Raw genomic sequence first — 24,225 nt, 5'->3', positions numbered from 1 at the left:
ACTAATGATCCATGGACAAAATGAAGCATTTAAATTTATTCATTAATCATTCATCTCCAGCTCATTGAAAATGCTAAACTTCCACAAAATTAAGATTGAATATTGAAAAGTGATTGAGGGAGACAGCTCCCGGAGAGTGAGGAGAGTGGAGGAGTGTGGGGAGCGGCAACAAAAACAGGGTCTTTTTAAGAGACGGTGGTCTTCACATGGGCACGGTCAAGGTGGCCAAGGTGTGCTAAGTGCTAGTTAAGGTCACAGGGTTTCACTAGTTGTAATTAGATCTTGGAATCTGGAGAAGCGTAGAATTTCTGTCAACACTGCCTGTAATTATTCTCTTTTCCAATTAATGGTGACATAGATTAATTATCTGATGAGGCAAAGCCAATTGCAATCATTCACCCAGCTAAAATTAGATCAGTCCTGACAGCAGCATGAAAGTCACCTGTTTCATTGTTATGGATTCGCTGCAAGTAAAGAGGGGGGAATAGTGAAGCGTGCTAGGGTAAGTAAGTTGTCTGGTACAGGTGAATGTCCAATTACACTGCCATTTGAACTGAAGGCATCTACTCATTCGATCCTGGACCGGCTTGTTTGTTCACCCTCGGTGGTAGTAGAGTCATCTGTCAAGGATCGCAGGAACGCAGAGATGAGATGAATTTCTGCTGACAACCCCTCCTGTTTGAATAACATAATAAATGGAAACAAGCTAATTAAGGAAATTATGTTTTTTTTTTGTAGAAAGGCAATAATACAAACTCCTCGCTCTATCTGCATCTCCACACACAGCTGATGGTGAAAGTAAAGTTACCATCTTGTACTTATTTTTGTGAGGAAGGAGAACAAGAGGCTCCTGGTGAACCACGTCCAGGTTCAGTGCTCTTCTGTTTTAAAAACCTCAGCATCCAGTTTTTCTATTAAACTGCCTGGCACTGTCAACCAGCTTGGGAATCTGAACCGGCCTAGCCATGCAGAAATTCTCTGACTAACAATTATATCAGAAACAGGATCTTGGATTACAGTCCCCTGGGACTGGGGCAGTGGGCGTCTGCTCCAATCATTACTGGCCATTCAACAAGGCTCTGCACTGCTCTCCGCTGTTAGCCATTGTCAATTATGCCATCCCTAGTGTAAACTCGCAGAACACAAAGCTGAACTGCCAGTTCTGGCAGGAGTGTAACAGGATGACAGCCCGCCGCCCCCCACTCCCACCATCACCACCCCCACCCACTCCCACTCGCCCACCCTAGGGTTCCCCCGGCCTTCCTCCCCTCAAGCTACTTTTGAACAAACTGCCATTTGGCTTCCGATTCGAGCACGCCTTAGCCGTGAAAGCGCTAACCTGACCTCTCTTACGTTCTGCTTGTGGGGTTAAGTGGACATGATGGATTAGTATAGGCCTCGTCGGGATTCAGCCTGGTTTAACTCCAGTCACAACTGGTATCACTCCCATTGATTTCTTCATTTCTTTCTTTCAAAGTGGCAATGATGTTGATAATCTATGTATCATGTAATTGTGAATCTCTGTGTTTAGTAATGCCCTACTGCATTATCACTATCTGTATAGTGCATTTCTTTGTAGAGCATAAGATCCCATTAAAGGTCTTAATATTTAGGTAATCATGCAGATTGTGTGTTTATGCCTGCTCGTAAAGGTTTTTCTTTTCTCACAAAGGTTGTACTTTTTGGAGGATAGACGCCGAGCTGGACTGTTCACGAGGAGCCTGTTTAAAGTGAGTGTTGCCTGCTCTGATGGACCCTGTGCTGAGCTGTGACGGGTGACGGCGCGGTGCGCTTGAATACACCAGCTCTTTTGTCCTTCACACTCTGCAGCTCTCTGATAGCTCCTCCCCCTGTGCCCCACTCCTCCTCCCTGCCTTGAGCTGTGATCTGCTGGGGCCTTTTGAGGCTGGGCCACTGAGACATGGCTGCTCCCTGTAATGTCTGGACCAGACCCATCAAAAAAAAACATGTCAGCAGTCAAGAGGAGGAGGAACAGAGAAGGAAACCACTTAATAGTATTTTCACTAGGCACTCCCCTGGAAAACCTTTAATCAAATCTGTGCATATTTTGCCTCCAGCATATCTGATAAAGTTGAATTTTGGTGAACAACAAAAACAAATTTTCTTTAACACAAACAACAGATTGCAACTGTCAAACATGGCCAGATATAAGTTTGGGATGCCTTAATGTTAAGGTAAAGAAGAAGTAAAAAGGATGGAAGAAGTAGTTCATGGTATGGTTGCATGCCACCTGGCTCTGCGGTAATGCTGGACAGGACATTTCATAAAGATTCATCACTGTCCCTCTGTCCGCTTTGACCTCATCTCACATCACAGCACAGATTAGACACCGATTATCCTCTAATTGAAGATCCTTACTTCTCAACCTTGCAGAATATGCCGCTTACTCTTCTGCAAGACGGACAGAAGGTTATTCTGCTCACAAAGAAGAAGCTGCAACACAGCCACGCGGCGTCACTCTGAATTAGCCGTAAAGTTGAAAAAAACACCCCAGCTAAACAGAAAACAGGCTCAAGTGTTAATGCAATGTGACCAAACACAAAGTGTTGTGTATATAGAGTTATCTAGAGAAGCAGAGCAGACACGGGGTCACTGCATAGGCACTCTAGCAGGCACATCATCCATCACATCAGTGTGTGATCTGATGACTGAATGTATAGACTGTAATGTAACAGTGGCGTCTTTAACTCCACCAGGCACAAAGCTTTAGTGGATGTTTGCCTGGCTGCCCTCGCTTGGCAAAGAAGACACAAGGCAACCGAGTAGCCGGATGAGGCTCAAACAATGCCATGCATAACATGGAGTTACTGTAGTATGCAAAAGAATACGCTTCCATCCGGTGGAATACGTAGACCAGGATAAAAGTTGAATAGAGAGGTTTACCATTTAAATGAATGGTGACAGTTTGTGTAGCCTGTTTTACATGTATATGTACAAATACCTGGGCTGTTTTTATTTTCTGGTCGGTCTCTTGAGAAAGAGCCTGGCACCGGTCCAGTTCAGCCTGGCTGTAGAGGCTGCGTTGTTTGAAGTATTTCACCAAAGCTTTGTGCATCCTCTTCTGCAACAAAGAGAGCTAGGGGGAGAGAAGGCAGAGAAAAGGAATTGGTAAGGCAGGAGAGGAAATTAATGGCAGTGTTCAAGAAGAATGATGGAGGGGAATAGAGAAAGCAGTCAATAGCCCATTCTGCAGTACACGGGCCTGACAGGAATTTCACAGTCTCTTGGTTTCTCTGCCCACTCGTGTGCACTCATCAGAATCCAGTCACATCTGGCTGCCAGGATGGGGGGTTAATTTTCTCTAAATGCTTCAGCAGTTTTGTTCTAGCCGAGGCAAACTCTGTGACTGCAAAGCTGATGAGTAAAATATTTCTACTTCACCCAGTTTAACTTTATACCAATCCCCTCAAGACATATTTTACACATACACACAGAGTCATGAACCCCCCACTGAAACCAGAAATTATTCCTAGTCTCTTGGAAAGACATGCTGCTTGCTTTATTATTTGAACACAGTTTCAAGCAAAGAGGTTTAAATTCTGATAGATGCCATTGCTTTTCTTCCCCCTCCATCTCTCTACTCTTCCTACAAAGCTTATCATTGCTTGGCAATGTGTTCCCCAGTGCATTGAAAACTAAAGCGAATTAGCTCAGTCATCAGCTCCTGAAGGAAAGACAATAACAAGAATGCTCTTTATGGTGTACCCTGTTAAAACCCAGGAGCTGAAAGCCTCTACATAAACAAAGCAATGCTTACACGTACATTTTTACAAGAGGCACATACTGGCAAGTGCTATCAGATGCTAATTAATCATTCAGATTTTTTCATTTACAAATAAGAATTTTGCTAATTTTAATGAATTTTGATGAAGACATATTCGAATGTTTTGCTGCATTCTCTCTTTTAAAAGAAAAACTATCTCTAATATTAGATAAACCAGCTGATGTGTGTCTTGATTAATTGAAATAATTAATAGGACATACTTCTTCTGCTACAAACATACAAAGCCTTTACATACCACAAAATATGCAACACGTGTGGTTAAATGCAACTGTTTAGTTGAGTAAAACTATCTGTATCTGAAATACAAGTATATTAAAGCTGCCATCTGCATTTTTTTAAGTAATACATGTTATTCAATCCCATCTGTTATGATGGAGTATGGCAAAATACAAAAAGTAGCACATTTACATTTACACATCTATTAGGAAATGTTGATGATGGCTGTTGTGTTGCACCTGTCCTGGGTGGCCATGTTAATAGGTAATAAGTTAATAAATAATAAACTACCATCAGTGATTGACAAAGTGTTGAGATCCTTTACTTAGATAAAAGTAGTACAAAAATAATCCATTACGATTAAAAGTCCTGCATTGAAAATGTCACTTAAATAAAAGAACGTAAGTATTAATAGCAAAGGATACTTAAAGTATCAAAGTAAAAGTACTTATTCTCCAGAAAAATGTCCCTATGAGTGTTATACTGTTATTTGATTATTATTATTGATGCATTAAAGGTGCAGTGTGTAGGATTTGTTGGTATCTAGCGGTGAGGTTGCAGATTGCAACCAACTGAAACTGAAACTTGGTTTGTCCGTTCTGGGCTACTGTAGAAACATGGCGACTGGCTCCGTGAAGAGGACCCGCTCCCTATGTAGATATAAACGGCTCATTCTAAGGTAACGAAAATACAATTCTTATTTTCAGGTGATTATACACTAAAGAAAACATACTTACTAATATTATACTCCATTTCTGTCAATAGATCCCCCTAAATGCTACACACTGTTCCTTTAAACATAATTAGCATTTTACTGTGGTGGCGCTAATTTTAACAATTTTATAAACTGTTGGGTAGTTTCATCTGTAACAGCGCAGAAGTACAACTACCTCAAATTCGTACTTAAGTACAGTGCTACATGTACTAGTTACATTCCATCAGTGACAAACATTCAAGGTACATGGTTGGTAACACTTCACTGAAGATAAAGTAACAGGCTTGACACTAGATGCTGCACCTAATTAACTGTATTTCAACTTTAAAAGTAGAACTATAACCTGCATTTAAAAAGTGAATATCAACTCTGGGTTGTATTGCGATGGATTGGAAAAGTTCAATTATGAGCCCACTCCCAATAATTTATTATAGATGCTTCGGGTTTTTATGTTTTAGATGCTTTTTATATAGTTTTGGAAAAACAAAGCCAGGAAATGTATATATAATAGTAGATATCTTACCGTACTTTATGACAGTTTATATTTAACGCATTTATGTGCTATATAGTAGTTGTCTTGAAAGCATAGTATGGCTTGTTTCACTTGAACTATATGTCAGGGATGCCTGCTGTCAGGATTATATTTCAAGGATACTGAAAAGATGCTTTTCATTGTGTCCCTCACGTGAATATAATGAAAGAGATTATGGGCTCTCCAAGCACACAGATGACTACTGTGACACACACATTCACTAATGTTCTGATCTCTCAAATGATCCTGACAATGTTATACGCATTTACCTTGTTGCCTCCAGTTACAAACAAATCAATTAATGGTAATCACATTGTGTACTATATGTACTAACTGGGACATCAAATTCAAACATTACAGGGATAATTATAAATGTGAAACAGGAAAGAAGGGCGCTTGAATGTTCCTGTATAATTCAGATTAAATGTGATCTACATTTTAGAAACCTTGTTGATTATAATCTTGTTATAAAAACTAAATTCGGGCATAAAACACAAGCCGAGAGGCTGCTGTTATAGCAGTGTAGAGTTGAAACAAACAAAAATGGTGAAGGCTGAATCCGGAGTAAAAGAAAATCAGGCTTTGATCATGAGCGTGGAAAATCCTGTCCACAGGATTTTATTTTTGCATGCATTTTTCACTTGATAACATTCATGCAGTTAGATGAGGAATTGCTCAAGTAAAGGTATTAGTCATTTTTTGGAACAAATAATATGAATTTTTCATTGCAGGAGCAGTGTGCCTTCTTACTGGCGTTATGCTTGTCATGTGTAATTCTATTCCAGTTAAATAGTGTCAAAGACTATAAAGATTAAACAGTAAAATGCTGCTGAGTTGTCTCCCTCAACTAGTCAAGACCTCTGCTATTTAAGCACTGAAGGCACATTCATTGTGTGATCCTAACCTGTGTTTGCTGCTGATCCCTAACCAGTGGTGTGTGTGAGCTGCGGTGAGCAGAGGCAAATTTGTAACAACCCCTATAATAAAACGTTTCACCTCTGACCACCGTACAAAAACTATAATCAAGAAAATGTAGAAGGCATAATATTTACATGTACCATCAACCTCTTGCTTTACTCCCCTTAGTGGCAAAACTACACAGCTATCATTACATTATGTCACATCCATCATCCTCCTCCACTCAAGTTATCTCATCATTATTAGATTGCTGCAGTCACCTCCTCACTGGTTGCCAAACTAAAACCCTCTTAAATATACTGCCCATGCTAAGAAGAGCTATTTGGTGCAAAAGGGGAATAGCATGGGATAGAACATACGATAACAGAGCAAAAATCCTAAGTCATAAAACATAATTAAAAAGAGAGGGGGTGATAATCATAACAAAAGATTATATAAAACGTACCTGTGTGTAATAATAAAAAAATCTATGCACGTGGTTTTTCTCGCTCAGTGCAGACGCTGCCTCTTGTCTGGCCTCCATGAGGATCTTCTGAAGACCTTCGTACTCGCTCGCCAGCCGCTTGTTCTCCTTGAGTGATATTTTTAGTGCTTCCTACACACACACACACATGAAAACAAAAGATTCAGTTTAAATAGTAAAGGTTAATAATATGTTTACAGTAGCTATTTGATAACCATCAAGACACAAGCAGGCACTACCAATAAAAGACCAAGACCATTATAACTAAAGTAATTGTGACATACCTACACTACATTGTCACTGGTGATGCACTGATTCGACTTTTTGTCTCGCAATCCTGATTCTGATTAATTCATCTGTCAATACAGGGTACCAATTCAATCACAATTTTCTCTTTTCCCCAAATTTAAAGGTGCTAAATGCAAGAATGGGAACATTTATATTGCCTCCGCACGGCTCTCAACATGGCGACGGCTGACCCGGTGGCTCACAGCTCACGGTGCTAACAGTGAAAACTATGGCAACAGTGCTGAAAGAGCTAACAGTGTTAACCTGGGGGGGAACCAGAGGGTAAGTGCTATGCTTCCACAATGGCAACGTTGGTCAGGATGGCATTATCAGCTGTAACCGCCGTATGAGCGCAGTGCAGAGCGACGGCCATTAGCTAACCAGCGAGGCACATGCACTAACATGCCCTGAAAGGCACGTGTGGCCCGGCTATGTCAACAAAGCACAGAGAAGTTCTGATTACAACACACACAGAGGGAGAGTGACTTCACTTTCTGCTCAGGTAGACATTACTCCTCTATATCTTTAGATAGCAAATCGTTTGCTGCTATATTAATGTTCTGAATATCGTATAAAGCACCTTTAAACTTTGTATATCTTACCGCGCAAAATTCACTGAAATCATTTTAATGTATGGTAACATGTAGCCAGGGATCACTTTGGTGCTAAAAGCTTCAGTTGATGTCCCTCTGATATCAAAAACTTTGGTCATTGGTGCTTTTTATATATTTATATAATATATACATATATATAGTATATATGTATATATTATATATATAAACACATTTTTTGTCATTACTTTTGTACATAACAGTCCTGTCTACCCTTTCCCTTTATTTGTCCAGCTTTGTTGTCCTTGTTCCTAGCTGTCATTTCTATTTCTGTGTAAGTACATCAAGAGAGATGCAAAAAACAGAGTCAAATTCCTTGTATGTGCTCACACACTTGGCCAATAAAGGTGATTCTGAATTTTATAATAACATTAACAACAAAAAAAATATTTAATGTAGATCAGTAAGGCCATGGCCAGTAGCCGATTTGATTAATAAGGTCAGTATCAGCCCTGATACTGATCTGGTGTATCTGATTGGTGTATCCCTAACTAGGGGTGTAAAAAAATATCGAAAATATCGAGTATCGCGATATTATGTTTTGTGATACTGTATCGATTCTCACAAACACTGCATCGATTTTTAATTAACAGTTTACATGCAAAGATTAACTCAGTCAATACTTTATTTCATTTGCAAAGAGATGCACTATCTCAAAACATGTGCTCTCTCAAAGTAGTGCTATGATGTTAGATGTTACAGGGAAAGTGATAAATGTAAATGCAGATCCCACTGGTCTGATTGCATTAAAAAGTAAAGTTTTTTTTATGCTTTTTTAAACTCAGATTTTATGCATATGGTGGTGAGTTCTTTATATGACAGTATTCCCAAAATTAGATTTAAAAATAGCAATATATCTCCTTGCTTACAGTATCGCAATATATTGATACCCCGGTATCGTAACCCCAGTATCGTGATACTATATTGAATCAGAACCCCATTATCGTGATACTATATTGAACCGTAACCCCAGTATTGTAATACTATATTGAATCGTAACCCCATTATCGTGATACTATATTGAATCGTAACCCCAGTATCGTGATACTATATTGAATCATAGCCCCAGTATCGTGATACTATATTGAATCGTAACCCCAGTATCGTGATACTATATTGAATTGTAACCCCAGTATCGTGATACTATATTGAATCGTAACCCCAGTATCGTGATACTATATTGAATCGTAACCCCAGTATCGTGATACGTATTGTATCATCAGATTCTTGCCAATACACCGGCCTATCCGTAACTTCCATCAATATACTAAAAAAATTACAAGGATTGGAACCAGGTACCTCTCAAACTTAAATTCAGGCAGCATAAAAGACGTGTACATATTCTCATGAAAAGATTGTATATGATGAAGGAAACTGAAGTGTCAATATACAGTACTGTGCATACTGTATAGTAACACCACACTGACCATTTAGAGGATACTTTAGTCGTACCACTGACCTGCTATGTGTGTGTACAATACAACACCTGCTTTCTGTATTTGTGTTGTTAATTAAGGAAATATAAATAGCAGGGATACAACACTGGACACTTTTCTGGGAAATCAAGCAAATAAATCACAGTGAGTATGTGTCTCTCCGCATGTCCTCTTTTCATTTGAGCAATGTTCCCCAAGTATGTGTCTGGTGAATACCTCAACTCTACCTGCAGACATAATGAAGTGTGTCTCTGCAGTAAAACAGAACAGCACTAAAGTGATGAGTTTAACCCAGCAGAAAGAGGGGCTGTAAACATGACAAATGCCTGCTATTGATTTCAGGTTTAATTACTCCATGCAGCACTGACAAAGCCCATCTGATGCTGTTGTGAAGTGTAAATGGAACAAATTACACTTCATTGCCCATAAGAAACTGATAGCGTCGGCAGTTTGCATTGTTTACTTTGTGCTCGCCAAACGACAAGCCCTAATCAGATCAAAAAATAGGTGCATGTATGAAAGACGGGATACTTTCAAATATGTATGGGTTGAATAGAGATTCCACAGGAATAACCTATTTCACCTTGTATTTGTATCTTTAAAAATCTGCAGGTTGCATTTAATACAGCCACATACTGTACTAATTCCCATCAGGCTATTAGGTTTACTGACCTGTAATAGTTTCTATAGAAAAGTGGAGCTGTGACCTACAGGAGCTTATGAGAGTATAGTATAGGGTCAGCAGTTTTAGAAGAAATCTCTTCTATAAGAAATATCTGAAAGAGACTAACCATTCTGCTTCATGCACTGTGGTTTCTGAATGCACACTCTGCTTATTATGTTATGCTAATGCAGACATTATGTGTGCTTTATATCGGTCTCAATGATTAAAGTGACCAATTTCCTGCAAACTTCAGACTCTGATCTTTTTATTTGGTGAGGAGTATTGTTGTTATATCATCTTATTTCGTCAAGTGAGAAGACTAAACCCCTTTTTTTGCATGGCTAACTTTTATCTGGCTAATGGGAGTTGTGTCTATGAGGAAGACTTCTAATTCTTAAATTGTCTCACGCCAACAACTTCTTTAAAGTTGCTGCACTTGGATGCATGGCGGCTTAAGCTCCATTGCCTTTTCTTGTTTTGAACTAATGCATTCTTGATCACCGTTTAATGAAACTATATACCACATGGCGATTTCACATTAGATAAGCCATGTGAAACCCCCATCAGCGAAGAGGCTCTGGCTGGGGCTGATAATCCTGCAGATGAAAACCTTACAATAAATAGGGGTTTCTCTTACAAAGGACTGTTCAAATACATGCCAGTTTGTGCAGGGTGTACCCATGTTTTTACAAGAGCCTATTTCTGACATTGATATATAAAAAAGTCCAGATAATATATGCTTATTTGATATTGTGAACAACATGCTTACATTGAAATTGTTATTGAAAATGTTGGCCTACAGGTGCAGCATCTCACCACGACACGCATCATCAAATTCGTCCAGACAAAAGACTATAACAACAGTGAGTTGTCATTTGTGGGAAAAGCACTTAAACAAGATTGACCATGGCTTGTAATTTTAATTGCACACAGCTCTTTTCGCTGCATCTTAAGGGAAGTATTGTGACGAGCAATGTGCTGACACTAATCCACAAACAAATAAACAATGGGATGTTTTTTTACAGCTCGTCTCTGATTTCACACAAAAAAGTCGTGTATTTACAGAAAGCAATACTGAACAACATTTTGTTACCTTGGTGTCTTCCATTTCCTTTTTTCTTGCTGTAACATGAGCGGTGTGCGTCTGCATGGATCGCTGTGTTTGTTGTTGGCAGTTATTAATATCAGACTGCAAGGTGCTCATTACGAGAGCAGCTGATTTGTTTTTGAATTCCGCCACATCAGAAGCACTTCTGGAAGGAGAAATCACACACATAAAGAGATTATTATTTTTTCTAAAATTAGTTTTGAACATCATAAATATGTAATTATTGCATCAGTGGGGGAGCTGTTAGAAATGTATACCCAAAGCAAGGCATTTATTTAAGAAATAATAAACATTTTAGGAAAAAAAGTTGAATATGATCACATATATAATCAAAGAAATACTGGAGAAAAGGTTGATTATGGGTTCCTTTTCTTTCAAAAAGGCTGATATTGAAGAAAGGTTGTGTATTCTCCAACAATAATATCCCATACCTTATTATAGGCAAGGCAAGGCAGCATTATTTGTACAGCACGTTTCATACGCTGGGACAATTCAAAGTGCTTTACTGAATATAAAAATACAGTAAAGATAAAACATTTACGATTAAAAAGTACACACAAGAGATATTAAAGATAAGGACAAAACCTCGCCATTGAGTCAAAATTAAGAATATTTAAAAGTTAAGCTAAAAAGATGAGTTTTAAGCCATTATAGGGTAGAGTAGGCAGTGTAAATAAAAAATAGAAAATGAGCTTTGACTTAAAAGTGGTCAGAGTTGGGGCTTGTCTTAATATCATCTGGGAGGTTATTCCAAGTCTGTGTTGCATGATAACAAAACACTGCTTCACCGTGTTTTTGCAGTAGGCAGAAGCCCCAGATGTCCTAATTATAAATTATTATATTGCGTGTTTCCTGTGTATAACTAACTTACTGAAGTTCTGCTATGATTTCTGGCATGCGTTCAACTATTTTTTCCATCTTATCTGAAGCATCCCGGTATGCTTCGCTCTTCTTCGTCAGGTCACTAATCCTGCCCACAGTGTTGTCGTATCTCTTTACAGTGGCAGTGTGTAAATCCTGTAAACAAATAGTTGTAAAAATGTTGAAAAAAACTGTATTTTTTCTTCAAAGTGCTTAGAGCGAGAGATTATTTTTGCTCAACAAAAGAATGACATGATAAATAGCTGTGACTAGCTTTGTGCTCAACGAGCTTTACAGAGTAAACCTGACTTAGCAACTGTTCTTTGGCTCAAGAAAAAATGCTTTATGCAACTTTTCTGTTCTTACCTGAGCAGCTTTCAGGTGCTCACATTTGAGTTTTTTCTCCTTCTCAAGGTTGACTAATGTCGTCTCATGTTCACACTTAACCGTTTCCAAATGTTCTGTCAAATTCTTGATTTTCTATAAAAACAAAAGATTAGTCACGTATGCAGTTGATTTTTAACATCACGATCTCACGGAAAGGCGTATAAATAGCACGACATTACAAGGACAACAAGAACAACAAAGAGAACGCATTTTAGCCTTTCGTGTCATTTGTAGGCCACACAATAAAACTACGGAAACGGCCACAGTTAGGTTTAGGCAACAAAAACTGTTAGTTAGGTTTAGGAAAAACTTCATGTTTGGGCTTAAAATAACTATGCAAACTAAGAAAAAGATGTACGGAAACAACGTAACAGCGGTACAGAGAACACGTCAGAAATGTCACTAAAGTCACTAATGTCACTAACGTAACTAAAGTCATTATTTTGAAGTTAAATAATGTAACTTCAAAATAACTCAACACTTTGGAACACGAACATCAGTCTTGAACACCAGTCTCTTGAATGAAAGTCCTGTGTTTGGACCTATCCACCTCCCCTCTCACCCACCATAAGCGGTCTGTCTCTGAGCTGGCATATTTACGTGGATGCGTTACAGTGCAGTCAGTACAAACTACATGACATACACATGAAATGCCAAAAGCAAGAACGGCGTTCTTATTGCATGCAAAATGACATGAGAATTACTGTGACATTCATATAGCATTTAGTGTGATATATATGGTTGATATATACAGTTTTAATAAATTGTTGCTTTTTTAATGTAAAATTATCTTCAGTCTAAGATTAATCATCATTACCTCCATTTTTGTCTCCAGTTCTTTTGTTGCTTTGGATGCATTTTCAAATTCTCTCTGAAGTTTTTTGTTAATTAACTCTGACTTCCTTTGCTGTCGATTCAATTCTTGATTTTTATTTGCACACTGACGCTGATGCAAAAGAAAATACAAGGCAGAATGTCATTATCCTAAAGTCTTAAAACATTTTCAGGGGGTAAAAACAGTAACAGGAAATGTAACGGGTGTGGGAATGTATAAAATTATGGAATTGAACACAGCCGGGCATTTAAAACTATCTTTATGAAACGTATAATGTTCAATTTTTATTGAGACTGTGCTTTGTGAAGCTTCTCCTCTTCATACCTTTCATCATAGCTGTACGCTTATACACTCAAAGTGTTCTACGGAAACTAAAAAAGTCTGCAAAAATACAGTGATATATTTTGAAGATTTCAATTTAAATCAACTTTGTTTGTGTCTCAGTTTTGTGATTACATTTTTCTCCTCTTGAATTTACCTTCAGTAGTTCCAGGGCAGTCGTCTGACATACCAGATCTTTCCTCAGGTTTTCAATCTCCTCCTGTAGAGCACAGAGAGAGCCCAGAATAACACTGAAGAAAACATTTGGTATCTCACATTTCCCCTTACAAACTGTGACCCCTGCAGTATACATAGGACATGTACATATGTTGTCACTGACCCTGGTCCTCTGCTCTTCCATGAAGGTGAGCTGCTCCTGCTTTTCCAGTTTAGTCTGGGTGACACTGTGCTCGGCTGCAACCTGGGTCACTTCCTCCTTGGCCTTTTCCCACTGCTCGTCATTGTCAATGATTTTCTGGAGCATCTGCTCCCTCTCCTCATTCATCTGCTTCACTGCCTTCTCGCTGACAAAAATCACACAGAAAAGTAATGGTCAACTCACATAAGTTGCCTACCACTATATATAGTAATACCAAAAAGGGAATGTTATACATTCCTGCTTCGATACTGTACCTCTCAGATATTTTTATCTTGCAGTCTTCCACATCCTGCTCATACTCCATGTTTTCTTTACGAAGAGCGGCGTAAACATTACGTTTTGAAAAGAGCTGCTCTTCTAAGCAGGAAACCTGTGCTTCCCCATGAAGTCTCTGTGGATAACGTAACATACAGTGTGCCGCTGAGTGGATGCACTTATCCAAAACACCTTACAGTGCCGTAAAATTCAAACATTATTAGCATGCATAGCTCCAGTGAGAGTCCAATCATAGTCTGGTAGTTATGTGCCATGCTACCCAATGAACTATCAAGACACACATAAGTATTCACAGCCCCAGTACTTTAAAGAAATGTACAGTTTTTGAAACACTATTTTGACAATACTTACAGTTTTCTCATTGTCTTCTTGCAGTGCAATTAGCATCTCTTTTAATATCTGATTCTTTCGCATCTCATCCTCAATTTGTAGTTTCAAGTGCAAAATCTGTTATAAAAAGGAAAAAACATGAATTTGACTACTTTTCTAAACTGTTGAAAGCTACAAATTTAAACAATTTAAACATTCAGATGTAGACAATATCCCTAACCCAGTCTTTTTCAGTTTCCTCGAGCTCCATCATTTCAGGGATACGTCGTGTTACGGCTGCACACTGCTCTTCTGTACGTGCAATCATCTTTTCAGCATCCTTTATTTCATCAAATATATTTTCCTCAAGCAACTTCAACTGGTTTAAATCATTCCTGCAGAGAAAAACTGCATTGTTATTAAGTGGATTAAAGGCAGTTTTTGAAATCCAGTGTTCACTTAGGGTTGAGAATCACGCAATAATTAAAAATACAATGCTGTCACAATATGTTGCACAACACAAGCTACTCACGAAACTTGATATATTGCAAGAGAATCACCTACAACACAGCTTGATATCTGTGTAACTGAATAGGAAAATATACCCTTAATTAATATGTTTGAAAAAAGCAGGAATATGTATTTCTTTTCCACTACAGATAGTCGATATGAACCATGACCTGGTCTTGACTTTGTCAGCATCAATGAACAAATTTAAAAGTTAATTTTTTTTTGTATTCAAATAATTTTTCAAAGTTTGTTGAATGAATGGTTAGGTCCGTTACAGTGAGACTTATTATCTGGTAATGCAACATCAAGCAGAAGTATTGTTGCTATGGTTACGTGCAGTTTAATATACCTTGCACACTAATTTAAAGCAGTGGTTAAACTGTTGAACATATCTTTGTTTGAGATGTCCTGTTATATGATTTTAACCTGCCACACTGAAACTGAAAGTGTTTTAGTGGCATAATCCGAAATATAAAAATGCTTTAAATAGGAATTACATAGAATATTTAATGACTGTGTGGTTATTCAGCATAAATGATGCAAAATGGATAAATACATTTGACTTCAGTTTTTTTCCTGCAACTTTCCTTTATACTCCTTTGTTAGTGTACTGTGCATTAAACCTACAATAAATCACAGAATAAATGCATTTAGAAATAACAAATCCACCAGAATAAAACAGTCATAGCAGACAAAAATAAGCCACTTTAAAGAAAAAGTCACCAATAATACTGAGTGTTTGTATACCCTCAGTATGCACTTGTTGACATTAACGATTCAAACTTTTAATGAAAGATGTCTCCTGTCTCTGTTGTACTACTTTGATGGTGAACCTGTTTGTTTTCACTGCAGTCAGATACTCACAATCTGTTAGCCAGATGATTCTTCGTCGCTAGCAGTTCATGTTCCAGTGATTTCTTTTCACTGTTGGTGTCCAGCTCCATATTTTCGAACTCCTTCTGAACCAGATTGAGATCACTTTGTGTTTTTGAGTACACTTCATCAGCCTAAAAAAAGAAGGGAGGAGTCATGGGCTTATTATTTTCCTCAGATATTATTTGGTACTGATATTAAAGACAATATATTATCCCGTTATCAAATCATACCCTGTCGAAACTAAATATTCAGATTCCCATACCTACAGTTAGTCACTGCCACAAGAAAACAGTGAGGCTACATAATGAATAAAAAGGGTTTTTACATATTTTCTTATCTTTGGCAAATCTTAGAAAAATCCAGTTATTAACCCTGGGTTTAGCCTGGTTTTAAAAATTAACGCTTGAATATCAGAGCCCAGGGCTACTATATTCAGAACGCTCACAGCCAATGACATGTTGAGATGTAATTAAAAAAACAAACATGTCATTTGTTCTAATTGAGTCAGTCTGGTGTTTCATTTAGCAGCCATAAAGCTGCAATGGTTTCGAGTCAAAGTTGACCTCTCTGTGTCTTCCCCATCAGTCTTTTCTCTATTGGTACACTTGTCATGGCATATTTGCATGCAGGCATTAAACTCAAAGTACAGCTGAGGCTGAATTAGATTTTGATGCATCCTGACTTGAACGAAAGAAATGAATAAGGACAAAAGCTAAATGAAAAGTCAGGGAATTATCAAAGTTATTAGGATTCATCCTCTGGGGACCATGAAAGTCTGAACCAAATTTCATGGCAATCCAGTCAGTTGTTAAAATGGAATGATTTTACTCGACCAATGTGTTGGATAAACACTGGACCAACAGACCAACAAAAATTACAATCCCTAGTGCCATGCCACTTGTGGATTACAAATAAAAAAAGAGCGAGTGGGTGAGTGAGATAGAGCTAGTGTGTGAGGGAGAAACAAATCTGAAAATGTACCTTATTTGGTGCTTATTATATTGTGGTTACTTGTATGAAATGCACCAGAATGTGGTTTAGTACTTATCTGTATGGAACAACCACCGAATACAGAGCTGTTAAACATATCACTAGTAGGGATGCACCGATCCGACTTTTTCAGTCCCAATACCGATAGCGATACCTGGGCTTTGGGTATCGGTCGATACAGAGTACTGATCAGATACCAGTGTTTATTTAATGAGCTGTATGCCTCACTGTGTGCACGTGACTGGGATCATTCCTTTATGTGTAAAGAAACATCAGGCTTGACTTCAATATTGCTTTCCTAACTTTGCAAAACAAAATGTAACCAATAAATACATAGATATAAATGTATTGAATGGTTATTTATTATTCAAATAATAAATCGTACACCAACAACTTGGTAATAAATCTCCAAAATGAACAAGAATTAAAATTCCAGTATATGATGTATATAGTAAATAAACATAGAATTGAATTGAATAGATCGGCCAAATTGTCACCGATAACCGATCCAACTATCTGAGTCAGTATCGGCCTGATATCCGATCCGGTATCGGTGCATCCCTAATAACTAGCAAACACAAGTGTCCAGTCTTTCTGGGTTTAAAAATATAAACATAGAAATTGTTTTTAAAATAAGAATAAATCTAATTAGAGGTTACCTCAGCTTGTGCATTGTTGATTTGACTTATGATGCCTCTCTGGAGTGCCAGGTTTTCTCTCACGATGGGAATTTGTTTTTTGGCAAAGTTGATGTCCTCATGTAAGCTCTGGTTACACACCTCGGTGTGTGACAGTTTCTCCTGGGCTTGGTCAAGTTTCTCTCTTTCCAGTTTTAGCTGCCACTTCAGTTCAGTGATGTCTCTGATGCAAGCCTCATGCTCTAGAAAAAAAAAGCAATAGCCAAAAATGAATGAGAAAGTTTATTCATTGTTTTGAAGAACAACAGAATCACAATATTTTTATGAGGAGATGATAACACACCTCTCAGTCACTGACCTTTTTGGACTGCAAAAGCGTGCTCTTGTTGCTTCCACAGTGAAATTCTGTCAACTTTGTTCTCCAAAAATCTTTTTCTTCTCTTCTCCTTGTGGAGCGCTTCCTCTGCATACTGCCTATCAGCCTCCAGCCGCTCAATCAGATACACAACCTCGCCAAGGACATCATTTATTTTCTTCAATAGTGGCGATAAAGGACAGCTTTCTAGAGGATGAAAAACTTAACAAGATTGGTACATTATATTGTTCTGTATCATTACTTTCAACTCAATAAACAAAAACATAAACAAGTAAACTAGTTTTTGCAGAGCTACGTTAACATAATCTGACAGACTACAAATCTTTCTATCTATGGTATTCTATTAGCAGAAGTGGACACTGGATGGTATCTAATGAATTATTTTGTAAACAAAAGATGTGAACCAGTGACTGGGACTGGTAGGAATTATTGTCACACTGACTAACCACTACTGTAAGAAACGAAACGTCTAAACCTAGATATTCTCCAAGGAATTGCACACACACTTATGGTTGCCCTTTTAGCTGCATTAGCATTAGGGACAGTGTTTGCTTATCTAGTGCGTAAAAAAATTGAAGACAAAATATTTCAGAATTGACTTTATGCTATTTAAAAAGAAGAAGGGGTTCACCTCTTGCATTAATTGCGATGCCTTCGACGAACAACTCCGTAGACGTCACTGACTCAGTGTCTGAGTCTCTGGAATGAAATCTTTTAAAAAAGGAGTTAAACTCGTGTCATGTTTTTACATCCTACTGAATATAACTCAAATAAATAATAATTAATGAAAACAACAGAGGACCTCACCTTAAAGTTTTGCTGTATTGGTGTTTGTCATGGTGGATTTGTGGCTGATATTTTCCAGACTGGTACAAGACAAAAGGAAAAAAATGCTTTTAAATAGACTTTTACTCTGATATTTGTCTTACAATCTCTCACATGTCTGATCACATCAGTTTACCTGTTGACACCAATTTTCCACTGTCATCTTCAGCTCTTGGATATGGTAAATAGCACTGTTGACACATGGCGAGGGACTGTTGAGCAAAGCACATGTACGACGTCTACCAGTGCAGACGGCTTGAAGATCTGCTTGATCTTGAGAAACACAAATTATTGAGATCTGTAAATGCAACTTATCACAAAACAAACAATCACTTTCAGATAAGCAATGAAAAGCCAACCCTACCTACAGATGTATTTTACATAACGGCCCAAAAACCCTGGAATATTCTATGATGAACCATCCCTCAATGAAAAAAAAAATCTGAAAACAACAGACTGTTTTGTTGGAACAAACATTCACCCTACTTCAGTAACTTTATTTTGAAAAGTAATTATAAAAATGTATTTGGCTGTGAAAAATGTTCTGTGATTCTTTACTTTCTCTTTGATTCTGGTTGCATAAACTCTGCAATATACTGGAAGCATCAGTGAGAGAGCAGAGACGACTAATTTGAACATCTCAAGACAAACCCAAGGGCACAATTCTTAGTGGTGAAAGGACGCCATCTGGCTGACGAAGAGGGTAAAAAATAGTGCAGATGGCATTACTTCACATGAACGTCTAAGAAACAGTCTTTTGTCTATATTACAGTGCAAAGACATGCCATGCTCATTCACAACTAATAGTAACCATTGGGCAAATTCAAATTCAAAATAGTGAAGATCACTGAAGACCAAGTTGATGTTAGTGGCAAAAACCTCCCTGCACTGAATATTATTTCAATATACATATATGAACGCCACCACAAACACTACTTTTAATTCAGTCCCTGAATGACTAATTCAAAAAGCCTAAACTTTGTAAAACAGTTAGTCTATCAAAGTTAAAAATTAATTTCCGCATATGTGGAACTGAACTTTTGGTCCTTGTGTCCTATTGTGGTACTGAGGTGATCTCTTACAGGGATTTCTCACAGAAGTTACGTAAAATGTGTGATATACAGTAGTAAGTAGATAAAAAAGACAGGAAACAACCACAAATGTATAGACCATTTAGAAGATCATGCTTTTAAAATAAGCGTGAAATTATCATACTAGAGTATCAATGATTAATCAATTAGTTGTCAACTATTAAATGAATCTCCAACTATCAATTAATCAGTTTGAGTAATTTCTTTTTAGAAATTCTCTGAATCCAGCTTCATAAATGTGAATATTTCCTGGTTTCTTTTTGGTTTCTTTTCTTTTCTCTATGACAGTAAACTGAATATCTTTGAGTTGTGGACAAAACAAGACAATCGAGGACGTCATCTTGGGCTTTGGGAAACACTGATCGACATTTTTCACCATTTTCTGACATTTTATAGACCAAACAACTAATTGATTGATCGAGACAATAATTGACAGCTTAATTGACAATAAAAATAAAGGTTAGTTGCAGCCCTATAACTCAAATACATTTTGTACAACTGACAAAACGGTACAGAGATGTACATTATATTATGAATTCTCAATCCTATGTCTTATTCTGCAGTGTAAGATAGCAGGTAAGATGGAGGTACTGCTTTTATTCTCTGTAGGGCCCATGCGATAAAGGGGAAGAGAGATGTTCATAGCAATACATTTTAACTAATTTAATTTAATTTATTCAATTTTCCAGTGTTTTATTTTGAGGGCTAACTTTTGTGTGTGTGTGTTGGTGTGTGCTCAACTTTGCAGGGCGAGGACCAGCCCTGGAAAAAGGGTCCACACACAGATTCAGCTGAGCCTCAATGTACATAGGGTGACAAGGTGTCACACTTTACGAAGGACTGCACAGCATTTTTATCCTTTGTCCCACGTCCCACATATTGAGACGATGTCCCACATTTTCATTGGCTCTAGTTTTTTAAAAGTCAAACCACTGCAGAACAAATGGCTGTGAAGTAAGCAGGGAAGGCTGCCGTCACGGCGCTGTGTTTGCTGTCAAACTGCGCAAACGTGGGTCAAGTGCAGGTCAACATTTCACCGTCTTTGTTACGCTATGCCCAACAGAGAAAATTGTGAGTCACCGCAAAGTCACAAGCTATGCAGATTTAGGCAGAATATGATGGAAACTACCACAAAGAAAAGGAAGAGCAGCTAAAACAAAGACTATTAAACTACTTATAAGGATTTATAAGCCGGTGGAAGGCGATTCTCAGAGTTTTTTGTGAAATTTGCCAGTTATTTTTCAATTTCACACAGGGGGAATACAACATGAAGCGACACAGTTCATGTGAGTCTCACAAGAAACGTGCGGCTCAAAAAGAGATGTGCCGATCTATGGATGCATTCGGGCAAAGCATAGAGATGTTACAAGATAAGGGGCAGAATAGAAATGTTTATTACTTAAGTTAGATAGACATTATATCAAATTGTAGACTACCTTTCAGCCTTGGTAATGTGTCCCACATTGTCCCACATAAACATACTCTTTGTCCCACATTTGGTTCATTGGGATCTGCTCACCCTAAATGTACGCCACTGAAAGGAGGACCAAAACGTATGCATGGTGTGTCTTGCCAAAAGGGACGTCTGGTGTTGCCTGGCACCATTTTAAGGACAGCATCACGTTTGGGGTAGTTAATAGACCCCTTCATAACAGTTAGACAGGTAAATGACCACCTAGCAGAGCTACAACCAAAACTGTCAAGGACCTGTAGACAAACTACTAGTCCTCGAATCAGTAAGAAATAGGTCACAAACTGTATGTGAGACTACTGAACCTTTCCCACCTGAGATAACAGTTATCTTGCAATAACGATCCATTAATTAGAACAATGGCTATAGGAGTGAGCTGACTCAGACCGATACAAGAACAGTCGAGGAAAAAACTGCGAGGAGACCCGAAATGAAGGCCATCTGTTGCTGAGCAGTTTAGATGAATAATACACAGTGAAAGAACCAAGTGGGGTAGGAAGGTGGTGAAGCAATATGTCACCAGCGGGGTGAATAAGCTCTAAATCATACTGGCAGGGTGTATTATGGCCACAGAGCAGGCCCATGAGAGGCTGATGGCCAATAGTTACGCCTGTTATTTCACTAATGGCATTAGATGTTTAAATAATTATCATAAAACTGTATTCACCACCTTGATATCATTTCTGAATTGCAGTCCAGTTTACAGGCTGGAGCTTGTGAGTGTGTGTGGGCAGCTTTCTTTACAGTACTTGGGAAGTACTGTAAAGCTCTGTCCTGGGATGCCCCTTCGACACAGTGGAGGTGGTGGGAGAGAGGAGGATGATGGCTAAGCTGTCATCCATGATTGCGAATCAAACCCATGCAGGACTCCATCTCAGCACTGGAGAGCTCCTTCAGCGACAGGCTGCTCCACCCAAAGTGTGTCAAGGAGCGCTATCGCAGGTCCTTCCTTCCTGCAACTCTCAGACTCCAAAACCAGCACTGCTCCCAGTAAACCACAACCAGCACTGCTCCCAGTAGACCACAACCAGCCCTGCTCCCAGTAGACCACATACGCACCAAAAACTGACAATAGCCTGATATTTTCAGGTGGAATTTCATACATTGTCACTGTGCAATATCATTTTCCACTTGTGCAATTTTGTTAATAGTCTGTTTATTGTCAATACTGTATATACTGCTCCTATTTTTATACTTCTTTCTGTTTAAATGGTTCATATTTTGTTACACTTTGTTTAGCTCCTTTGTACTGTGTTAGCTGATGCATCTTGTTTTTTGCACTATCCCCTTTGCTGCTGTACACTGCAAATTTCCCCACTGCGGGACTTATGAAGGAATATCTTATCTTATCTTATCTTATCTTATCTTATCTTATCTTATCTTATCTTGTCTCCAGATGAACTTCATATTCAGCTCAATAAATGCTACATTAAGTTGTGGGTGTTAACCTAAAAAATGACTGTCAAAATGACTAATGTATATTGTGACCACTGACCACACTGGTTCTGTCCTCCATATTTGTTTGTGTCCATTTTTAAGAGTATCTCCTTCAGACTATCAAATATGGAACACCAAAATACATGTTATCAAGAGCTCGTTATCCTTTGAACATTTTAAAAGGAAATTATCATCACATTTAATTCATGATGTCTAATTATCTTTTGATGTTTAGATACATTTTATTTTTTTTCTGTACTGTTGTTTGTATGTATTTCATTGTTTTTATTGGATTGTTTTCCACTGTTTGGTTAAGGTTTTTCTGCACATTTTGTGTACTTCTTGTTGTTGTTTAACTTTTGTTGTATTTTTTAAATTATGTTAGTTTAGATCTTCCTTCCTTTTTTGTTATTTTTTTTTTCCTTGGGTTGAGGGGGGGAGGTCCTTTGTATAGATAGATAGATAGATAGATAGATAGTAACTTTATTGATCCTGAGGGGAATTCAAGTTTGCAGCATCACAGTTCCATAGTGGAAAACATGTTAGTAAAATGGCAGTAAAAAAAGTTAGTAGTGCAAAGTACAAAGTACAAAAAAATATACCAGATATAAAAATACAAGGAGATGAATAAAACTGTTAAAACTGAATATAGTGCAGGGTAACAGCTGTGATACACGACTATTAAAAAAGTGAATATAGTGCATTATTATCCCTCCTGCAGACCGTGTAAACCTGTGGCTTCTTGACCTCTCCTGACAAATTTATTGTTTGTTGTTTTCATTGACTGGATTTTGTGCAGTTTTACTATGTGCAAATAAATAAATAAAAAATAAATAAATATGTTTAGATATATTTTCTTTTTTTCTGTACTGTTTTTTGTATGTATTTCAATGTTTTTATTGGATTGTTTTCCACTGTTTGGTTTGGGTTTTTCTGCATATTGTGTGCTTCTTGTTGTTTAACTTTTGTTATATTTTTTTTAAAATGATGTTAGTTTAGATCTTTCTTCCTTTTTTGTTATTGTTTTTTTTTCTCCTGTGGTTGGTGTGGAGGTCCTTTGTATAAGCCTGTGACTTCTTGACCTCTCCTGACACATTTCTTGTTTTTGGTTTTTTTTATTGACTGGATTTTGTGCAGTTTTATATATGTGCAAATAAATAAATAAATAAAAAATTACCAAAGAATGACCCAGAAATTTAAAAAGTTAGTCAGAACTTTCAGTAACGTGATGAAATATATAAAAATAAGTGGACTTGTTTAACGTTAACAGCGTTAATTCTTCTCACCTTGCTGAGGTCGTCCTTCCCTTGATGGGAATCTGAGCGGTTCGACGTCAGGCATCGTCAGTTTAACGTCCGTCCTGTGGAAACGTAGAGCCGTTGACGTTCAACGTTAAACCTGACAGTTGAAACGTAGAGCCGTTGACGTTCAACGTTAAACCTGACATTTGAAACGTAGAGCCGTTGACGTTCAACATTAAGAGCCGTTGACGCTCAACGTTAACCTGCCATTGGGTGGAAATGCAACCGTTAATTAACTGTTTTATTTACACATTATATAGTTTAATATCTGCCGTTAGTTAATCTTTCTCTAGCCTAAAGTTGCAACTGATACCTTCACTTCAACTCGCTCTCTTAGCTAACGGTAAGTTGACGGTTAATTAACTTTGCTAATAACAAATTAATGAGCTGTTGTCATGGCAGAAAGTGAAAGGCTATCAACTTACTTGTATTAATACCCCTTTGACTGCCAGTTATATATCTTGTTAGCCGTCTTGAAGTATGTTATTTTGTTCCTCCGTTGCAGCTCACCTGTGTGAGAAACAAAAGTTGCCTTTTTAATAAAGTTTTCTACAAAATGAATCAACTGAAGTTGCTTGTCAATCTT

The 24,225-nt window shown here is 37.9% G+C and overlaps 1 protein-coding gene across 3 annotated transcripts; it reads right to left on the bottom strand.

Annotated features, from left to right (window-relative positions):
- Positions 1–21: 21 nt before the first annotated feature.
- Positions 22–24,225, bottom strand: LOC119499170 (coiled-coil domain-containing protein 178). Of its 3 annotated transcripts, XM_037788421.1 has the most exons (21): positions 24,065–24,225; positions 23,779–23,842; positions 23,625–23,736; positions 18,476–18,612; positions 18,322–18,380; positions 18,146–18,225; positions 17,497–17,715; positions 17,160–17,380; positions 15,499–15,641; positions 14,366–14,519; positions 14,167–14,262; positions 13,794–13,930; positions 13,501–13,684; positions 13,318–13,380; positions 12,822–12,950; positions 11,984–12,097; positions 11,628–11,773; positions 10,742–10,901; positions 6,632–6,781; positions 2,963–3,097; positions 22–675 (listed from the first exon to the last, which is right to left on the bottom strand). In XM_037788421.1, the coding sequence occupies exons 3-21, from the start codon at positions 23,677–23,679 to the stop codon at positions 568–570; spliced, it is 2,490 nt and encodes an 829-aa protein (XP_037644349.1). In that variant the 5' UTR covers positions 23,680–23,736; positions 23,779–23,842; positions 24,065–24,225; the 3' UTR covers positions 22–567. The 3 variants fall into 3 exon arrangements, with proteins under 3 accessions (XP_037644349.1, XP_037644348.1, XP_037644350.1); XM_037788420.1 differs by having other exon boundaries at positions 23,625–23,842; XM_037788422.1 differs by having other exon boundaries at positions 17,497–17,700; positions 23,625–23,842.

The sequence above is a fragment of the Sebastes umbrosus genome, chromosome 12 (genome assembly GCF_015220745.1).
Source record: "Sebastes umbrosus isolate fSebUmb1 chromosome 12, fSebUmb1.pri, whole genome shotgun sequence".
NCBI classification, from domain to species: Eukaryota; Metazoa; Chordata; class Actinopteri; order Perciformes; family Sebastidae; genus Sebastes; species Sebastes umbrosus.
Note: the sequence above shows the minus strand (reverse complement) of the source record. Positions and strands in the feature narration are given on the sequence as shown.

Excerpts from the sequence above, each read along its gene's own strand:
- LOC119499170 (XM_037788420.1), bottom strand. The coding sequence starts at position 23,679 with ATGCCTGACGTCGAACCGCTCAGATTCCCATCAAGGGAAGGACGACCT. Across the intron at positions 17,381-17,496 it reads CGCTTTTGCAGTCCAAAAAG|AGCATGAGGCTTGCATCAGA; the intron begins GTCAGTGACTGA and ends TTTTTTTTCTAG. Across the intron at positions 10,902-11,627 it reads GAAATCATAGCAGAACTTCA|AAGTGCTTCTGATGTGGCGG; the intron begins GTAAGTTAGTTA and ends TTCTCCTTCCAG.